The 19,501-nt window shown below is 49.2% G+C and overlaps 5 protein-coding genes across 5 annotated transcripts; 3 read left to right on the top strand and 2 right to left on the bottom strand.

Moving 5' to 3' along the window:
- Positions 1-1,025: 1,025 nt before the first annotated feature.
- On the top strand, positions 1,026-3,728 carry GGS25DRAFT_375767 (uncharacterized protein). The gene has a single exon (XM_049258227.1). It carries the CDS (start codon positions 1,150-1,152, stop codon positions 3,547-3,549), a length of 2,400 nt encoding a protein of 799 aa, XP_049114819.1. The 5' UTR covers positions 1,026-1,149; the 3' UTR covers positions 3,550-3,728.
- Positions 3,729-4,253: 525 nt separating this feature from the next.
- On the top strand, positions 4,254-5,565 carry GGS25DRAFT_533273 (uncharacterized protein). The gene has a single exon (XM_049265661.1). The coding sequence runs from the start codon at positions 4,354-4,356 to the stop codon at positions 5,401-5,403; it is 1,050 nt and encodes a 349-aa protein (XP_049114820.1). The 5' UTR covers positions 4,254-4,353; the 3' UTR covers positions 5,404-5,565.
- A 766-nt stretch (positions 5,566-6,331) lies between these two features.
- GGS25DRAFT_523826 (vacuolar segregation subunit 7-domain-containing protein) lies at positions 6,332-9,091 on the bottom strand (the record flags this gene model as incomplete). Its single annotated transcript, XM_049264494.1, has 1 exon — positions 6,332-9,091. One exon carries the CDS (start codon positions 9,089-9,091, stop codon positions 6,332-6,334), a length of 2,760 nt encoding a protein of 919 aa, XP_049114821.1.
- Positions 9,092-11,449: 2,358 nt separating this feature from the next.
- GGS25DRAFT_499794 (uncharacterized protein) lies at positions 11,450-12,775 on the top strand. Its single transcript, XM_049261812.1, has 2 exons — positions 11,450-11,652; positions 11,805-12,775. The coding sequence occupies exon 2, from the start codon at positions 12,165-12,167 to the stop codon at positions 12,546-12,548; it is 384 nt and encodes a 127-aa protein (XP_049114822.1). The 5' UTR covers positions 11,450-11,652; positions 11,805-12,164; the 3' UTR covers positions 12,549-12,775.
- A 3,473-nt stretch (positions 12,776-16,248) lies between these two features.
- Positions 16,249-19,287, bottom strand: GGS25DRAFT_523828 (uncharacterized protein; the record flags this gene model as incomplete). Its single annotated transcript, XM_049264495.1, has 1 exon — positions 16,249-19,287. One exon carries the CDS (start codon positions 19,285-19,287, stop codon positions 16,249-16,251), a length of 3,039 nt encoding a protein of 1,012 aa, XP_049114823.1.
- Between the last annotated feature and the right edge of the window lie 214 nt (positions 19,288-19,501).

A 19,501-nucleotide genomic window follows, 5' to 3' on the forward strand; every position in this document is an offset into this window, starting at 1 on the left:
TAGATCCTATTGGTTGCCACAGACTTTAACATCCCCGCCTGTCGTTCCGTTTCCTAAGCTTCCCTTCAAGGTGGGAACCCCTTGTCGTACCTAATCGGACCTTGTCACCCGGCGCTTCTGTTCTGCACTAATGTACAATACTGTACCCTACCCTAGGCCCTAGGGTAGTTGTATGGTAGTGCATAGTAGTGCAGTCTGCACATTTCCGCACCTTTTTCTTCCACTTTTCCGCTTTTTCTGCTTTTTCTGCTTTTTTCCCCACAACCTTCGAAAATCTTCACATTGTTTCAACGTTTCAACTTCTCTCACTGGCTGAGAAACCTGGACGGTGAGACGGTTACAGCTAGTGTGCATCTAGTGTACATGTAGCACCATGCAGGTCACACGGATTCCGACCACTCACCTTTCACATCGCGCTCTATAAACACTTTCGCGTCCCTCTATTTGCTGTCTTCTAGACTTCTCTCTGCTGCGTGGCCGCATGGCGACTTGCAGATACTCAGCTGCACTATAATCGTGAGAATGACTCACTCACCAACCATTCTCGATTTGTCCAACCTTTTTGATATCCAGCAGTGATCTAGGATACACTTGCACCGTAGATCGCGGGAGGTGGGTTTATGGGTATGCAGAAATGCTAAGTAGGTGATTGTGCATGGCCCAGTATGGCTGAAAGGGTTATAACATGCGTCGCCGGCCTTCGCGGGCCTATTTGGCCTGCAACCGGTTTCCTTCTTTCCAAATTATTCAGGCGTCAAGGTTGATTTTGTCGAATCAACTCGAGTCGCATTATTGTCGCACATTATTGTATTGTATTGTCGCATTATTCTTTGTTATACCACTAGGAAAACCTGCAGGCCTCGGAGCATCTCACGACGGGCTGCGAATAACCTCACATTAGCGTCTTTCTCATCTTGCAGTGAGGCTCTACCATCCATAAATCAATCTATCTTTTTTCCGTATTATTTGTCTCTCGCATCTTGCTAGTCACCAATCAATACGGACACCCTGTGAACATACATTGTTAGCAGAACAAACTAATTATCATTCATCTCAGTACCACCGTGACCAGTTGGTAGCTTTGAGATCTTCGCCCCCCCCCCCAAAACACTTATCTTATTAAGATCTACTTCACGATATGCAAGAGCTATGGCAACAGGACCGCAACCGTTCTACTGCCTATGGCAGAAGGAGCGCATCCGTGAAAAGCTCTTCGATTTACTATCCAAGGAGGACATCTGCAATGTTCGACTCGCATCTTCAGCCTGCTGTAACCTGGTTACCAAACGGCTATTCCTACGAACCCACTTGACCTTCACCGCACACACCTTCACTCGGCAAAGCAGAATAGAGGCATTGTCGAGGATAGGCCAACATATAGAACATCTCACCTTTTATTTTGCACACTCAGATGCTACCTTCTTACCTCCTCTCATCCACCCCGAGACTGGGCGAGAGATCAGCTTCTTATACAAGCCACATACCTCCATGGCATCAGTCTTGGAGAGACCCAAGTTCGCCAACGAGGGGCTCGGCGAGATTCTCACGGCGCAGTATCCACCTCTATTTCATGCCGCATCCAATGTGCCCTCTTTCATCAATGCTATGAAGCATCTACCAAACATGAGACATCTCACCATCAAGACTCCGGGCCAAGATCCCCGGGAGAGATATCGGAGGGATATAGTTGACTACGCACTCATTAGCCTCCGTATATCTCTCGAGAGGGCACCGATAAAGAAGCTCTCGAAGCTTTCTTTATCTTCCATGCACCCTTCGGCGTTCATCTACCTACGACACGTTATGGGCTTCGGTTGTCTGCCATCAGCGACTCGCCGGTGGAAGCAAATCCGGAAGTTGCATATCTCTGTCGAGTCATGGGACTTCTATGGGACATCGCCGGGGCTCGATCATCTCAAGATGATCGATGATTATATCCGCGACTTCTCCTCAAACCTGGAGAAGTTGAAGTTCACTTGGATTGGCCAGAAGGGACCAAACCCACTGTCACTCGCAGCTGATCCGTTATTTGCGCCTCCTCGGAGCTCGCAGAAGTTGTTCAACGAGGTCACCTCCCCAATGTCACCCCTCCCCCCGGCGCCGTCAAGGAAGCCTGTTGTCTTCCGCAAGTTGCGTTACATGGCAATTCGGAACGCGACCATGAACGCACCTCAAGTAGCTGCCATGGTTGCGGCGCATCAACACAGCGTTCGGGAGTTCGACTTTGAGAACGTCGTTCTAATTAATGAGGACAGCTGGGACGAAGCTCTCTCGCCGTTAATGAACAAGAAGTCACGTGGCAACAAGTGGACTCGACACTCAGCCGCGACCATTAATGAAGTCGCGAGTATCCATGTCCGGGATCTGGAAGACGACATCCCTGATTATTTCCCTGCTGATTTCCCTGACCATTTCCTCGATGATCTACCAGAGGAATCACCAGCCGTCTCTGCAGTATCCCAGGAGCTTCTGCACCTTGACTTAAATGGTAGCGATTACGAAAATGATGATATCCCTGAAGAAGTTGAGGACCTTGAATTATCTCCAGAATTAGAAGCTGCCCGAATAGCCAGCATTTCCTTCCCGCACAGCCTCAAGAAACGCCGCGTTACGAAGCAGCATCAAACAAAGAAGTCTAAACACGACCACGACAAAGACAACAAGCAGGGACATCATCGTCAAAAACGGGAGCATCACCGGCAGCATTCCAAGGATTCGATCGAGCAATCAAAGGACAAGCCTCGCCGCCATCGCCATCAGCGTCACCAGAAGACCAAGAAACCCGTGGAGGACCCGCCGCAGACCCCTACTCCTCGTTCCAAGCACAGCCGCCAGCCCTCCAACGAGTCGCTCCATTATCGCCCCCAGGAACCACCTCAGCTATCCATCTCACCCCAGGGCTCTCCCGGTCATCTATTCGGCGAAGTCAGCAGCATCTACTCCACCCTCTCACGCCGCCTCTTCGGCGAGGTCTCCAACAACAACCACTCAGGCTCCGAGCCAGAGCTCTCACACTCGCCCATCGACGAGTCCGACTCCATCGTAGACGAGTACTACCGGCCCAGCACGCCCACCAACACCACCAGCACGCCCATGATGAACATCTCGGCGCCCATCTTCTGCACGGCGCCCAGCATGCCCGCGCTCCTCGAGCCCACCATCTACGACCCCACGGCGGAGCTGTGCTCCGAGATCTCCGCCGTGCAGCGCGACATCGCGGCCGAGGAGGCGCAGCGCCTCGTCGCCGAGGACACCGACGTCCAGACTAGCGCACTGCGACGGGCTAGGGAGCTTGTGCTCAGTCGCTTGGGGCGCGAGTTCTCTTCTTCTTCCTCTGCTTATTCTACGGATACCAAAAATCATTACAATGGCAGCGGTAGTGGTGGTGCGGGCCTTGTAAAAAAGCCCAGCAACGCGGGCAGCTTCCTCAGCAGCTCGCGGTTCCGCGAGGGCCTGTTTGGCAGGAGCACGGCGACGGTGAATAGCTCGCTGCTGGGACAACAGGACCACAGGAGTATGGATGTGCCGATATTGTTTAGTCGGGCCTGATTCTTTTTTTTTTCTTTTTTGGTGGTTGGTGTTACTGGTTTGATGATGATGATGATGATGGTTGGAGTGAAAAAAGGAAGACGATGTGATGTGATGTGATACGATATTATGAAACTGACACCTTATCTTATGACTTGTAATGATGAACTACCATGACTGACTAACTTACTACTTACTATACCCACTATGTACCTATCCAGATACCATTTTTCTATGTCTGATAATACCACGTTCTTTTGCTGGTTATGTAGATTTACTTAACCTACCTGCACATCTTGTTACGTGTATATATTTAGTTAGAATCTAACATTGAACTCCCCTCTACAACTGATGAAGTTGGTTGTTATATGTGTATGAGATGTTTTCGCCGAGTTGCAAGAAGCTCGAAGCTAAATCGGCTGCTGTTTCACCAGAACATCTTAAAAGTCGTCTATGCCTTCGGTGTAGAACATGCCCTACACCCTACCCTGTGTACGAGCAAGTCGAAGCAATGTTCCATACTACAGCCCAAGTGAGCCACCTCCACGAGGGAGCAAAGAAGCGCATCCCCATTCTTCTCCGTAGGAAAATCCCAACTCTCGTGATTCCAAACTTAGGTCCTTAGGTACCTTCCCCCATTTACTACATACCTACTTACCTTAGTAGGTAGACCTCGAGGTTTACTTTTCTCTACCTACCCAGTCTTCCCGTCTTTCATCAACTAACCGGGTACCTACCAACAAAACACCACAAAAAAAAAAGTCTCATCAACTTCCATCTCCCCCCCCAAGCAACAACAAAAAGAAGTAATAACAATAAAAAAAAATGTCCCCCCTCATCCTCCCCCTCCTCCTCACCCTTCTCAAACTCCTCGCCGCCATCACCGCTCTCTACACCGTCCACCTCATCCTCGCCTTCCTGCACCCGTACCTGTACCCGCGCATCTCCGGGGCCGAAGCCCTGTCGCTGAACCGGTACCTGCACGCGACGAAGGGGAAGCCGGCGTGGGCTTTTGTGTCGCACGTCGCCACTTCCCCCTCCCACTCCCACTCAGAACTCGAAAATGAGCATGGGGAAGGAACGATAGGCCAAGCCCTCGCCTTCGAGCTCGCGTCGCGGGGCTTCAACGTCGTGCTGCACGGCTCGGACCTCGGCGCGCTGCGCGCGGTGCGGGACGCGCTGCTGCGGCGGTATCCCGATGGCAGGTATCGGGTCGTGGTCGCCGCGAGCACGGACACGACGAGCGTGAGCGCAGCCGCAGACAGAGACGGAGACGGAGACGGAGACGGAGGGGCAGATGCGTTTGTGCGACGGGTCGTGAGCTCGCTCGAGGACGTGAATCTTACTGTTCTTCTCGTCACTGCTGCCGCTACCACCACCACTAAGATTAGCGACAGCGACGACGGTCACGACAACACCACCACCACCTCGACCCCAGCACCAACCCTAACCGCAGCCCTATCGCCCCTCCTAGCGCGCAACGCGCCCGCCCTCATCATCCATCTCTCCTCTCTCCCTTCCCCCCCATCCCCATCCCCATCCACAACCCCTACCCACAGCGTCATCAAAACCCCCACAAGCAATATCACCACCCTCCACTACAAACTCCTCCCCCTCCCCCTCCCCATCCCCATTCCCAAACCGCGACAGCAAGAACAAAGCCCGTCCCTCCTCCACCCTCCACCCTCGGTCCTGGCGCGCGCCATCCTAGCACGCGCGGGCTGCCATGACGGCGACGAGGGCGAGGGCAAGGGCAGCAACGTGGTATACCCCTATCTCCCGCACGCGGTGGTGCAGAAGCTGCGAGGGGTGTTGCCGGTGTGGGTTGTGGATTGGGTTGTGGGAGATATGTATAGTACCGCCATGCAGTTTTAGGTAGGTAGGTAGATAGATACCTAGTGGGAAAAGAGGGGGCAAGAGACTTACTTCAATGTTGGGAAAAGAAAAAGAGAAAAAAAAAAGGGGGGGGGGGGGGTTGATGGATTTCGAGGTCCCGCGTCAAGATAAAGTACGGATACAGTTGACCCAGCTTACCACCACCGCTACTACAACATTCACACGCAAACATCACATCACATCATTATCATCATTTTCCTATATTAAGTAGATAATTTTGCTTCTCTTGTTCAATGTTATCTTTACTTTAGTAGCATCTTCATAAAACCGTTACAAGTTACAAATGCGAAACCCGTCTTCTTGTCTCTGGGTATCTGGTTGAAAGAATAAGAGAGCGAGAAGGGAGAGATAAGGGGGGAAAAGTTCAGTTCGCCATCCTCCGTCTAATTCCCCATATCCCCATATCCTCAGCGAACATCTCGTTCGGAACAGTCCGCCTCCTTTCTCACGGGAAAGCAAAAAACGAGTAACAAGAAACATTAGAATCTGAGATTCCTTATTCTGGGGGGGGGAAAGGGGGGGCTATGCTTTTGTGTCCATCCTATGCAGTGTATTTTGAGTTGGCGCCTTTGGCTGCCGTAATGCCCCTTCTTGGAAAATATAGAAAGAAGAAAACCTCCCGTGAGAATCATTCTTTCTGAACTTTGGAAAATCAAATGTCCCAAATGATGCCTTACAAGCCGGTCGAAATAGTCGAGGATTTGCGACCTGCTATCGAAGGCTTTGCCCTAGAGTACGCCACTGCTGGAAAGTAAAAATCCAACGCCAAACAAAAAGCTCCTGTAATGCTCATGCCATGCCCGCTCAATATACAGAATCACCTCAAGTTACAAAGAAAAGTACCTGGATAGGTAGGCCGGTAGGTAGTGGGCTACAGAGTAGTATAATAGCCCATGTCGTGGATATATCATCCAATTGCGATCTCTGTCTCATTAGGTCGTAGAGACGGATTATTCGCGGAATTGGATTTAACGAGCGTCTTGCCGGAGATGGCCACATTTCTAACCCTCTGACTAAGGGGTAATGTGTATTTCAAAACACCCTTGACAATCAAGGTGAACTCGTCTGCGATGATGCGCTCCCATCGCTGGGTGCCACTGTCGGTGCCATTTCCGGGCCGGCTTAAACGAAGCGAGCCAGTAGAGGTGGAAATGCCAGACTGGAAAAACGACCCTTCGTAAGTTAAAGGGCTGTCGAAAGTGATGACATTTCCGAGACGCATATTCGGCGAATTATCTTCGGGGGGTTCGTCATCGTCGTCATCGCCTGGCAACTTAACAACCGGTGGATCATTTTTAGGATCATCGAGAATGCCAAACTCATCCCCATTAGGATGCCGCCACCATTCCGAATCGGTACCGGCGTGTGGGGATTTCGCAAATATCTCGAGGTCGGCCGAATCGATCATCACAACGACAACGTTCGGATTGTGTGCTTTCACGGTGATGTCCATCATTAATTCCTGTTCGCTGGCTAGAACATTGTCAATCTTCACCAGCTCAACCGCACTGAGCGGTTGGGATGTCGCAAACATGAACCCGAGCGCTCCTGAGAGGACAACTAGTAGCATTATAGTAAGAACCAAGCAGCTTGCAAATCGGTTGAGGAATGATGGATTCTGTTGATAATTTTGGGCCTCGAGATTTCTTGGGTACGGATTGCGTCGACTCCGGGTGGATCGGATAGATCTGGTGGTGCCGCTCAAGAGGAGCGGAGTCCTCTCGTCATCGGCGCCAGTAGTTGTATCGTCAATTTCATAGCCGCCAGGCAACGTCAGTTGTCTTTTGTTGGATGCCCATCCTCGAGCTGTACCAAATCTCGGACTTGTGGGATTAGATGACTGTCTAGGATTATTATTAGGTAACTTGGACCTGGCGGCGTTAGGGAATGGAGATTCATTGTCGAATAGCGAAAGGTGATTGTTGCCATTATTCCTTCCCCAACGACCAGGGTGATGATGCCGGGTGGTTCCTCGTGCAGAGCCAACGTTACTCCGGCCTGTGCCTCGGCCATCGTCGTCATACGAGGCCTCATTCCCACTACCAGTGTAAGTATTCACAAATTTCATGTTCTTCTTAACCGGTAAAGTAGGTTGGCTGCTGTCTATCATGCCTGTCATCGAACGCAAGCCATTGCGATCGACCTGACTGGCCATAGAAGTTGCACTGGGGGTGCGTGAGTGATACCGACGAGGGCGGTCGGCCACTTCTGGTGGGTTAGAATCGTAAACGAAAGTCTCGTCCGAGTCTGAAGAGTTAGCCTCCTCCACCGCGCTAGCAACTTTGGCTTCGAAGATATCTGCCTTGGAGGATGCTATAGAAGATCCTCTGGTTAGCAAACTTGACATTTGGCTTGTCACACTCATAGCCATTTGCAGCACTGGCCGCTGCTGATTAATCGAACTAATTTCATCCACATACGATCCTTGACCGTACGCTTTGCCTGGGGAGCGGCGAGATACAATAGATCTCCTCGAGCAGCTATGTCGGAGCTTGTGGGGAGGGTTCTCACCATTTCCAGAAGCAACAGAGGTGGCTTTTCTGGGATGCTTCTTCTTCTCCTTCCTAGGTTTGATGGTCTCAGAGCTTGGCTTTGTTCTGAGACTGCCATTTGTTCCCTGGCCTCTCGCATTTGGGGCAATTGACAAGCCTGGGAGGTTACTGATCTGCTCTGTTTCGACTGTCATATTCCGGGACGAACTCTCGGCGGTAGTTGGTCCCTTGCCGCTAAATTTGAGGGCCGTGCTAGAATGTCGGCTATGGAGCGAGGGTGTGGGAGCTGTACTGCTCGTCCTTCTAGGATTTCGCCTTACATTTCCACCATCACTACCGCTTTCGCCACTATTCGTTGCGGTATGGCTAATGCTGGGTTTCTTGGTAATTGCTCCGGATCCTTTGGTTTGAGTAGACGACTGGGATTCGGCGGTTTCGGCAAGCTTTTCAATAGCAAGGTCCAGGCCTGGTCGCGGAGTATTCGGTTGGCTGATCTCCTGGACCGTCTCTAGAGTTGACGAGCCATTGCTAGGCCCACGAGCAGGAGTTCTCATACCAGATGACAGATATTGTTCTTCAACCTCGTTGTCGGACGTAGATTGCGAAGCGGATTCCACATGAGGCGAAGGGGTTGCTCGCTGAACATTGATGAGAGGTGCTTCTTGATCGCTTCTTCGTGACGACGAACTACCTCCTACTACTGGTCGGCCGATGTTAGGGGGCGGGGATCTCAGTCGAGGAGATATGGGCCACCGGGGTGAATCTTTGGATAACTCTGATGGAGCAGGCGCCTTCTGCGGAACAGGTGTTCGTAATATAGGCTCGGAGTTTGAAGGAGGCGGGAGCGAAGGGGTCGTGGCTGAGGAAATTTGTCGTGGGGTCGTAGACGGTGTAGGGATGTTAGATCTAGATCTAGAGGGGCTTGGGTCCTGAAAACTATTCTTGCGTGACCTCGCGGGAGTTGTCGAACCGCGGTTCATCCGTCCCGTTTTAACCGTAAGACGTGCTGGTGACGGGTCTCTAGACTGCGTAGGTGATGCTGTTAGCGAAGTAGATGCTGAAGTCCATTTGGATGCTTGGGAATCTACGTGTGCGCTGGATGTTGCGGATGTGTCATTGTCGACAGAGTTCAGGCTGGACAGGCTGGCGTCCATAGCAACGGGATTGTTTGCCATATTGCTCGGCTGGTTGGCTGGTGGACTAGTTTCTATGGAAAAGAGATCGGATTCGGCGCACAAACAATGGAACCACGTCTATGGGGTCGTGCCACGAAACTCGACGAAATGGGGAATTAGCTCGGAAAAATGACGGTGGTGTTTCGATAGAGGTTGATCATCGTTGATGTGGCAGCAGCTTCGCATGCGACTCACTTCCCACACAGGATAGACTACTAGAGAGGTCGTACAATCTGCAAGTCGTTGGATCCTTGGCTGTTGTAATGAAGGTCCCGTCCCCTAACGGTTTTTCCCCCCCACCGTTTTCTTCACCCGTCACAACGTTAACCGGGTCTATTTGGTGTGTGTGTGCTTGGTGTGTGCTTAAATTCCCCCGGTCAAAAAAAATGAATGAGGTGCTGCAAGAATTGACGAATGGAGCCTGAATCTATGGATGTATTGTTTGTGTGATTTTTGTCGGATGCAAAAAGTCTGCAGACGCGGGATTGGACGCGGAACCAAAAACGTCTAAATGACACAATAATGTGGAGAGTTGCGGGTTGTTTAAGGTGTACTGCAGAAATCCTGGGGGGCGATGGGGGGAGGGGAATTGGGGGGGTATATGGTATCGTATGTGCGTTGTTATGTTTGATCCAAGTGAAATGAATGAATTGGAATTATTAGGGTAGCAGAGAAAGGCAAGGTCAGCCGAAAACCAGTCTTTGGGAAGAGATTAAAATTGTGGAAAGTGAGGCGTTAAGTGAGAGAAGAGGGTTGATTTGTTGATGAAGAGAGACGGGGATTTGATTGTATGTACGCATAGTACGGTGCTATGTAAAATAAAGTAAAATAAAGTAAAATAAAGTAAATGATGTATTCAAGTTGCGAACGTTGTACAGTTGTATAATGCAGTTGTATAAGACAGGTGTATACACGTATCTTTATTATGGGTACAACCTTTTTGTGCACCAATCCATGCAAGCCATGTACGTATATACTTGGTACATATTACATCCATGTATGACATTGAATTTGGATGTATGTAAATACACACTGAATGTACATAGTACAGTAGTCTACTTCAAGTTGTGTACCTCCAGCTAGGTACTAGGTACAAATGAGCTTAGCATGAATGGAGACACCTACATGGTATTATGTAGTAGTATGTAGTGACATTTGTATCTACATGCAACCACACCAACACCAGCAGCCAGGCATCCAAGATGTCGAGACCGTTTATAGATCTGAATTGTTTCAATGTCTAATGTTCAATGTTGGTGAATATCCTGGATACATGTGGTATACACAGGGTAGTCAACGGTATTTGCTAGTTATATTTATGCAACCACTTAGATCCTCTTAGCGCTGGGTGTGGGTTTAAGGACATTGGCATAACTCCCAACGTTGAAGCTCGAAGCTTGTTAGGCTGATAGGTTATAGTTAGGTTATTGCATATTCCATAAAGATAGAAGCAGCCCTCGCCCGTTTAACAAGATAATCCTTCGAGAGCATTCAAAGTTCAAAGTTCAAAGTTCAAAGTCAATTAGCAATCACAAAAATCGGCAGCTGTACCGAAGAGCGACGGTATTAAACCGGGACTGTCCCTGCTTGAAAGCTAATAGATTAGTCCGCTTAATAAATTTAGATCCGGCATGAGAGCGGTGACGGGGGCAATTACCAAACATTCGGTCTCACTTTAGTTAGTTATTCAATATTATCACCCGTCCATCAAGCCTCGGTACACAACTTATATACTATGTACCTACATATGTACATATGTCTATAGTTACATACTACCTAGTTAGTAGGTATAGTAGTACATAGATCTCCGTCACTCCGTGTTATGGCAACTTGTAAGTATACCCAACTTGTACAACGTCGGGTTAAAGTTCCCAGGTTGGGCTTGAGAATAGATCTAAAGTAGTGACGTTGGACTTGAATGTTATTACACGTTCATAAGACCGGGGCTGTGCGACGATGAATCCTAATAGAATTGGATGTTGCTCTTTATTAGTGCTCTTCAGTAGGTACATACGTAATGGGTACATCAATAAGCATATTACGCCGTGCGGCAATGCGGTATTAAGTTAAGGACATCTGGAAGCCTCGGGTCAGGAACGTCCAGGAACGCCAACTGCCCGCTACTTACGAATCCTTGAGAAAGTACTTGAAACTACAAGAAGACAAGCCTCCACCTCAACAGTTTCGGAAGTCGATATTAGGTAACTTCCGAATTGACCGCAAGTTACTTTTATATTTTGACGGACATTTTAACATTCGATGTTTTCCCTCAGCTTCTAGTTAATATGTACATAACTATATGTACATATACTATGTAGGTAACTACATGTACCAAGTAGTAAGTACCTCACGCCGTAAGTAGTAAATTCCAACTCATTCCACCTGGGCAGCTTTTTATTTTTATTTTTATTTTTTTCTATTTGCCTTCTAGACGAACTCTTTTTCTCCATTCTCCATTCTCCACTCTCCACTTTGCCCTTTCGCCTTAATATGTTTGCATTGAATGTCTTGCATATTATTTCCTTCACGTACATAATACATGCATAATACCTATAACATGCGTAAGTATGCATAATTTCCCTCTGTCTACCGCCTATTATTCGAACACATGAGGATATCCGAGCGAGTAAGCAAGCAGTCTATTGTACCACACACACAATATCATCTTTCTACTTGGGAGAACCGAACAATAATAACATTGAATATGTGACAGCTGATGAACCGTAAGCCTGTGGGGTGCATCGACACCCATTTTCGTCTAAAAAGCAAAAGATAGGTTGAATAAAAAAGTGATGATGACGGGCTTTCCTCAATACAGACGTGGGCTGCGTGGGATGCCATGCCATGCCTAGAAGCGGTTGAATCAAGAAAAAAGTCGCCATCAGATTAGGAACGACGGACGAAAAGAGGCCTTTTTGGATTCCTACTATACAGTCTACTACTACTATTGCTGCTAGTAACCCCTACTCAGCCTTGCATCCGCCTATGGCAACCTCGCTTCTCAATAAGAACCCGGCAAATTTGGACCTCTCAGAGATCGACATGTGGACGATTTCTTTGCTACGCAAGCAAAATGAGTTTCTTTTTCTTTTTTCTCTCTTTTTTGGCTGATGCGTGTCTGACGAACGTGACCCTGACAGCTCAATCCTTCTCTCCTACGGATTCTTTAATGATAGGCACCAACCCACGGGGACGTTCGTCGAGGGAGCATTGCATATGCACAATTTTTCAATTTGGAGTTCCAGGAATGGTAACCATACAAGAAAAAATGTGGCAATATCGTACTATCATTGCGCGTAGTGTAGATACATGTAGTGACATATATCGCTCTCCTTTTTTTTTCAAGAATACTCAAGTTCACCCAGTCACCTTCCTTCTAACACATGCCCTCATTCAAGTGAGTCAAAGTAACCGGTCAGTAACCGGTCGGCTAGTGATGATTGTGACGATTGGATAAACCAGCAAGAGGATAAACCAGCAAGAGGGGAATATTAGTAAGGTTGAATCCTTTCAAATCAAAGGCAGAATCCGACGGGAAGATCCGGTTAGCTATTCAGAGATCTAAATTGGTACCTTTGGTATTTTAGATGTTGGAAGAGGCAGTAAGAGTCTAGTACTACGTATTGTCTATTATTAATAAATGGCGTAGGCTTACTTTCAGATATGTATTGTACATACGTACATGTGATTCGATAGCGATGCGAGTTTCTACATGCCAATCCCCCATGTCTAACCCACCGCCGCCCCAAGTCTCAAGGAGGGAAGAAAGGGGGGTAGGTAATATCGACAACGACTCTAATGACGCTTACTCCTTTTCAACCCTTTCCTCCTTTTCCAAACTTCTTCTTTTCATTACCCTTCTACATTAGAGCAACACTAAATGTCAAGTAAAATAGACAGAAATACGGCAAGTGAATCAATCGGCTTAGCTATATGTATAACCTATGTACCTATAAACCAACTTTTCGTAGATTTCTCCAACAAGATGTGGCTGATTGGGCTGTAACAGAATATTGAATGCATCTCACGTCTCACGTACATATACCTAAAGATAACTTCAACTCGTAGACTTCAATAAAGGGAGTATTCGTGATAATCTTCCACGTGTAGTTACCCATTGTACACGCCAGACCAACCCAACGTATTCCGAATCTACAGCACAGCCGGCAATGTGTCCCACAAACCCAGGAGCCACGCCGTCCCCAAGCGGACCAGCAAGGAGCAGCAGCAGCAGCAGCAGCAGCAAGCCGCCCCAGCTGTCCGCCGGCCCCCCCTATTCTTCTTCCGCGCCCGCGACCTGTAGGGCGAGTTCTGCCAATAGCCACCGGGCCGCCTTCACCGTCCACAAAGCTGACATATCCGCCGTCGTCGGACATCCCGTCGGCAACGACCACGAACCCCCCCGGTCGCCACAGGTAGCCCCTCATCCCAACCCCAATCACCACCACCGTTTTTCTTCAGCACTTCCCTTCACCAGCGCCCCGCAATCCACGGCATTCCTCAAAGCCGCCCTCTTCCTCTTCCTCTCCTCTCCTCTCCCCACACAACCCTGCTCACCAAAGTCCCTCGGGCGGCTCGTGCGCGACTTCGATCCCTCCGGGTCGTCGTGCTGGGTAACCACGCCTGCGCTCTTTACTGCTGTCGACGGGCGACGGCGCAGGGTCGCGTTTGGGGTTTGAGACATTGTGTTTGATGCGACGCAGGCGATGGTGTGTGTGTGTGTGTGGGGGGGGAGTGATGGATGGCGTTTGAAATTGGAAGTCGGTGGTATTCTTGGGCTGGCTGGCCTTGCCATCTATGCATGTATGGACACCACATCGTTCCTCGAATTTGTGGCTTTGGCCCTTTTGGTAGGTAGGTATTGTAGTGTGGTTTCCTGGGTAAATATTATACACTACCTACTTACCGTATCTGTCATAAATACTAATACAAATGACTAACCTACCAAAATGAATCAATACATCTAGGTTAAGGGCTTCGTGCAAATAATGCTACGTAGATAGATTTAACCTACTTCAGTTGAATGGCTCAGCATGAAGCACGCGCTCATCAGTCACGTCCTTCTACTTCCCCTAGTTCCGATTAGTCCATTATGAGCGACGCTCATGATGATAAGGAGGGCATCGCGATATGCTCGTCGCGGCTTGGGAAGAGACTGAGCCATCTCAGAGCTGCTTCCAGTATACCCCCCCCTATTTGCAGTTCTTCCACGTTGTCTAGGTATAGCTTCCTATGTACATGGGTTAAAACTACCTAGTAGGCAATAGCAACACCGGCCACCACACCGTTCTAGAGCGAAGCTTTCACCATCATCGACTCGAAAAAAGCCACCATGCTGAACGATACGGATGAACGTCCCGAACCCGACAAACCCCAGCAGCGCCTTTGATGTATCCCGTAATGGGTAGGTAGGTACCTACCTACCTAGTGTATACAACAACGAGACTATCCTCCTCCACCAACTCACATCAATAGCCTCTAAAGAGCTCTCAACACACAATCACGAAGTAACTTTCGTAGCAAGAACAAACTCTCCTCAAGCGCCTGGCATGCATATATAGATGCCCGATGGCATGTCAACGCTCATCCAGCGATCCCAAGCCCTCGCGCCAGCACATTGACCTAGGTGAATGGGTACCTATAACACTTGACAGCAAGCCCCTTTCCATTCATCATGTACTAGGTTAGGTAGGTAGGTACTCGGTAAGCAGGCAAATATCACCTCAATTTTTCATGTCAATCAGAACAGCAGAGGGTCGCCTATCTAACTATTAACGGCCAGCTGATGAGCATAACTTATAAGTTGAGAGCAGAACATGGGTAGGCACTTACATACAGTACCTAGGTTAGTAGTTACCAGGTAGGTAGTCTCAGAATCAAACAACTCAAGTATCCAGCCCTACCATCCAAGAACGTAAGCCAACCACGGGCACCCTTTTCCTGAGCGAGTATGCACGGTATATGTACTTCCTTACCGATCTGAGTAGGTTAGATAAGTAGATATGCACTTATGATATAATACTGCATACCTATCTACCCACCTACCTACCTACCTACCTACATGGCAAGCTCAGCTCACGATTAGGAAGAAGCCAATGAAGAACCAGCCTCACATCTCATATTCCACATCCCACCTCGCATGCCTAGCTGCCTAGGTTAGGTCGGTAGGTATCATGATATATCTCCAAGGCCAAGAAAATGCCAAAAAAACAAGAATAGAAAAGAGAGAAACTAAAAAAGCAAATGTCTACCTAGTAACTTAGTACGTAGGTACTATCTACCTACCTAGTAGACAGAAGAAGAGTGTGCCGACCGAATATCTTAGGTACATAGGTTAAACAAGGAGCCAACCTGATGTATGTACCTCCGAACCGGAACCCCCCTAAACAGACAAAGAAAGGCTCAACTAACGTTCGAGTCCGAGTCATTTCATCCACGACACTGACTCTGACTTTCACTTACCAACTTACCAATTTACAAACCTGCCTAGGTACTTACCTAAATGCCTAGGTAGGTACTCACTTCAATGTTAGGTAGGATTACTCCTCCTACCTTCATATCCAACATCCAACATCCAACATCTCACCTCACCTCAAACCTCATGAAAACTCATAAATAGGCATCTCATCTCATCTCATTATGCTCTAAATCCCCGATTGTTATCACGACATAACCAGGACGACACAAAGACACAACTTTAAATCGAGGGCGCGAAGGCCCGTGTAGATAAATGGGTAGATAGTCCAAAGATAAAAGGTGATGGAATATACTTATGTGTGGCTCACCGATACCAACACGGGAACCTCGAGGCAGGATAGACACTCATCAAAGGGAGAGAGATATATGGATGAGAGAGAGATTCGGAGAGAGATGAGAGATGAGAGATGGGAGACGAGAGAGTTAACATAAAGAAGGCGACGCAAACGCTAATATATCACCAACCCAACCAACCAACCAAACCGATCGGCCAATGGACCGAAACGCCGTTTGCCAAATGCCGCTTGTCACTAATAAACGCCCCGTCTTTGTAAGGCTTGAAAAGATATCTCGCACCATACTTACATAAGAGTTTATACGCCTTGGACAAGTTAAACAAAGATAGATAAACCAAAAGTCTCTAAATGCAACGATATGTCTGTGTGGAATATATCAAACCATCATTTCCCCACGCCCACGGTACCAATTATTGGAACACCATCTTCGTATACCTGGAAGCCTCCTTCCTCAGCACCTGTCCACGCCCGCTGAGTACTTGGATACTCGCTGGGAACGCTTGACTTCTGGCTATCGTTTTCGAAGTCGTCTGCGTCCGTCATGGCGTCATCATCAATGTGGATTGAGATGCCGAGGTCAGGGTCTCGGTTCTCTGCGTCTTCTATGCCCGGCCATGGCTCGTCTTCCGGACCAGGCAATTGGCCATCTTGCCATGATTCCTGAGAGTTCCCTGGATGAGTCATGTCAATCATAGGGCTGTCATTGTTCTCCGAGGTATCATCTGCATCTTCATCTTCATCTTCATCCATATATCCATCGCCTCCATCTTCGTGATCAGTGCCGCTGCCACTTTCGCCCATGTCGTCGTCAACGTCGTCAATAATAACTACGCTACGGCCAGGCCGCGTTTCATAAACCGGGGCATTGCTATAAGGCGTAGCATAGAAAGGCGTGGTGCCACGAGCGACAAATGCCTCGCCCATTGGACTAGGCGATGCTGTGCTCCAGCGTGGTGTATTTCGCGGTCGAGCAGATGGGGATCGCGTGTTTCGACGTTTCGCATGGGTTGCAGCATATGCAGTTGTTGGGGCTACTCGAATGATTTGCGGCGAAGGGCGACGGTCAAAGGGATACACGTAAGATGGAACCTTACGCTTCGTTTGCGCTGGCGACACGAGTGGCACGGCAGCTGGAGGCATAGATGTCGTGCGGATATAGGGTGGCTTAGAGGTATGCCGTTCTTTAAGCAAAGCTGGGGATTTAGTGCGCGAAACGGAACGGCGAGTGCCAAGGGAGGGTGAGAGACCTATAGTGCCTGCGCGAAGACCTTGAGAACATACGGACGCCCGCCAATTGCGTTGCGCCGCATGTCGGAGGCTAAGCGACTGAGAGGTGCGGGTACTTGTGGCATGTTCATCGAGAGTGTCGTTCCATGCCCAGCAATCTTCCATTGCATCTGCTTCGGGGACTTCTTGGCTGCTTTGAGAGTCGGCGTAGACTCGACTGAGTTCGCGGAGGCGCTGCCAGTTCCAGCCATTATCATACGCATCTTGGTCTTGAAGGTATGCTTCAGGATGGGTGATGAACAGGCGCTGGATGCCGGTTGCTTTCATAACCACACTGGAGCGTAGGAAAGCAACGTCCCAAGTTGCTGGTGTGACCATCTCGGGCGGCGATAGAAAACGTAGTCTCGAATCCTTATGGATCTTACGCAGCGGTATCCATGGTGACTGGAGACCGAGGAACTTAGAAACGCGATGATGTTCAGTGGAGCCATGATACACGTTCGCTTGCATTCGAGAAAATGTACGAAACAAAGTCCCGAATGCCTCCGACATGGCTTGCTGGACGCTTCTAGCATCTGAGCCGCGGATAGTCACGTTCTTGACGAGACCCCGACTCTTAAGCCTCTGTTCGATGGTACGGCCAGGTGCACAAGCTCGAGGGAGCAGCCAATCTGACTCGAGCTCAGGCCCTGCCCAATCGCTTATATCGGGCGACTCGAAATCGAAAGAAGCACTATTAGGGAGTTGTGTCCAGTGATCAGGCTCGACACTGCCTCCGTTTGAAGGATGTTGACTCGCAAAGTCGTGAGTCTCCATCCATACACTCTTAAGTGGAAAGGGCAGGAAAACAACTTCGACTTCCCACGGTCGCGCGTGGGATGGAAATGATGAGAGACCCTGCAGTTGGCCTAGCTGGGACCTCAAGACTTGAAGTTGACTGAAGAGCTCCGCGCGGCTCGCGATGTACTCGCTTCCCACAGTGGAAACAGATGCCACGCTACTCGTAGATACACCAAACCCAACGGGCCGGGGGCGATGACTTGAAATCTGGCTGCTGTTATCATTAATCATCTTCTCAACCTCTTCGACGCGCGTCTCAAGCTCCGTGATTTTGAGGTCAGTTTGATCATGTTTCTCATCACAGACGTCATGGCCGATAACTGAGATGGAGGGGTTCTCAAGCCGGTCCAATCGCCGTTCATGCCCTTGAACAGCATCGGACAACTCCCTTAGCGGTCCTCGATCGGGTCCAAAGGGTGATAGGTCATGTGTTTCGGTTATATCTGCGTGGTCACAAGGCCTCGGCGTGTTCGCGACTGTCTGTCCATCATCGTCATCATCCACGGAGTGGTCCACGCTATGCGCAACGATTTCTTCCTCCTGCGGCTGGGTTTCATCATCATCTTGTTCCAATGGAGGCTCGCCTAACCTAGATTTGACACCACTAAGTGTCTGTAATCCTTTCCCGGCAAACGGTCGAAGGTATCCGATACGGGCAGAGGACGTGGTAGAACTCGGTTGGGATGACATCAGGCACTGGCTTGGTATGGGAGGAAGCAAACCTCCTTCATCTGGTCCGGATTGGATGAGATCGGCCCAACTCATAGTATCGGGGATAGATGGTTCTGGTGCGGTTGCGACCATCTCATTTGGAAGCGCATTTCCCATCCCGAGTGGACAGCTGGAGAGAGATGCAGCATCATTAAACGTATACAAGTCCATGTTTGGATCCAATGGCGACGGCGCCGGCATCTTGAATGATGGCAAATCCGACACTACGGGTGTGAGCGGCCCCCTACTAGGACGCTCATTCTCCTGTCCATTGTTTACGACGTCGGTATTGGCCGGAATTGCGACAGGTGGCTGGGTATCGCGAATATCATCATGGAAGCAAGCGTGATGCGAACACATACACCAAGCTGTTTCGTCAACCAGGCCGTTGATATTTCCACTGGAGAACCTATTGGAAAATGCTAGGGAAGTTCCGGTTGGGCTTCCTGCGCCTGATCTGGATATGGTGGCGCGACTCCAGAAGCGACGGCATCCGCATTTAGGTCCATTGGCGCCGTGGGTTAAATCAACAAAGTTGCATGGTCCGCTTGGGAGGTTTGGCGAATTTTGTGTTGTTGGCGCGTCATTATAAATATTGAAAAAAGGACTGTTTGGAAATGTGAGTTCGGGGATGGATCCTGCCATTGAGCTGAGCGCTTCTCGATACAGGGCATTGGAAGTTGGAAAATGGAAAAATAAAAAACGGCGGGAGAAATTGATGGGGGGATGGTTCCGGTATTTATTGTCGAGAGGGATAGGGATGTCGGGATCCTAGGCGACCTCGCCAGACGCAGCTGGGTCGCGATCCGAGATATCTAGTACATGGCACTGTTCTTATCGTTAGTAAGTAGCTCTGGAT

This window comes from Hypoxylon fragiforme, assembly GCF_022984875.1.
Source record: "Hypoxylon fragiforme strain CBS 206.31 chromosome Unknown GGS25scaffold_7, whole genome shotgun sequence".
Lineage (NCBI taxonomy): Eukaryota > Fungi > Ascomycota > Sordariomycetes > Xylariales > Hypoxylaceae > Hypoxylon > Hypoxylon fragiforme.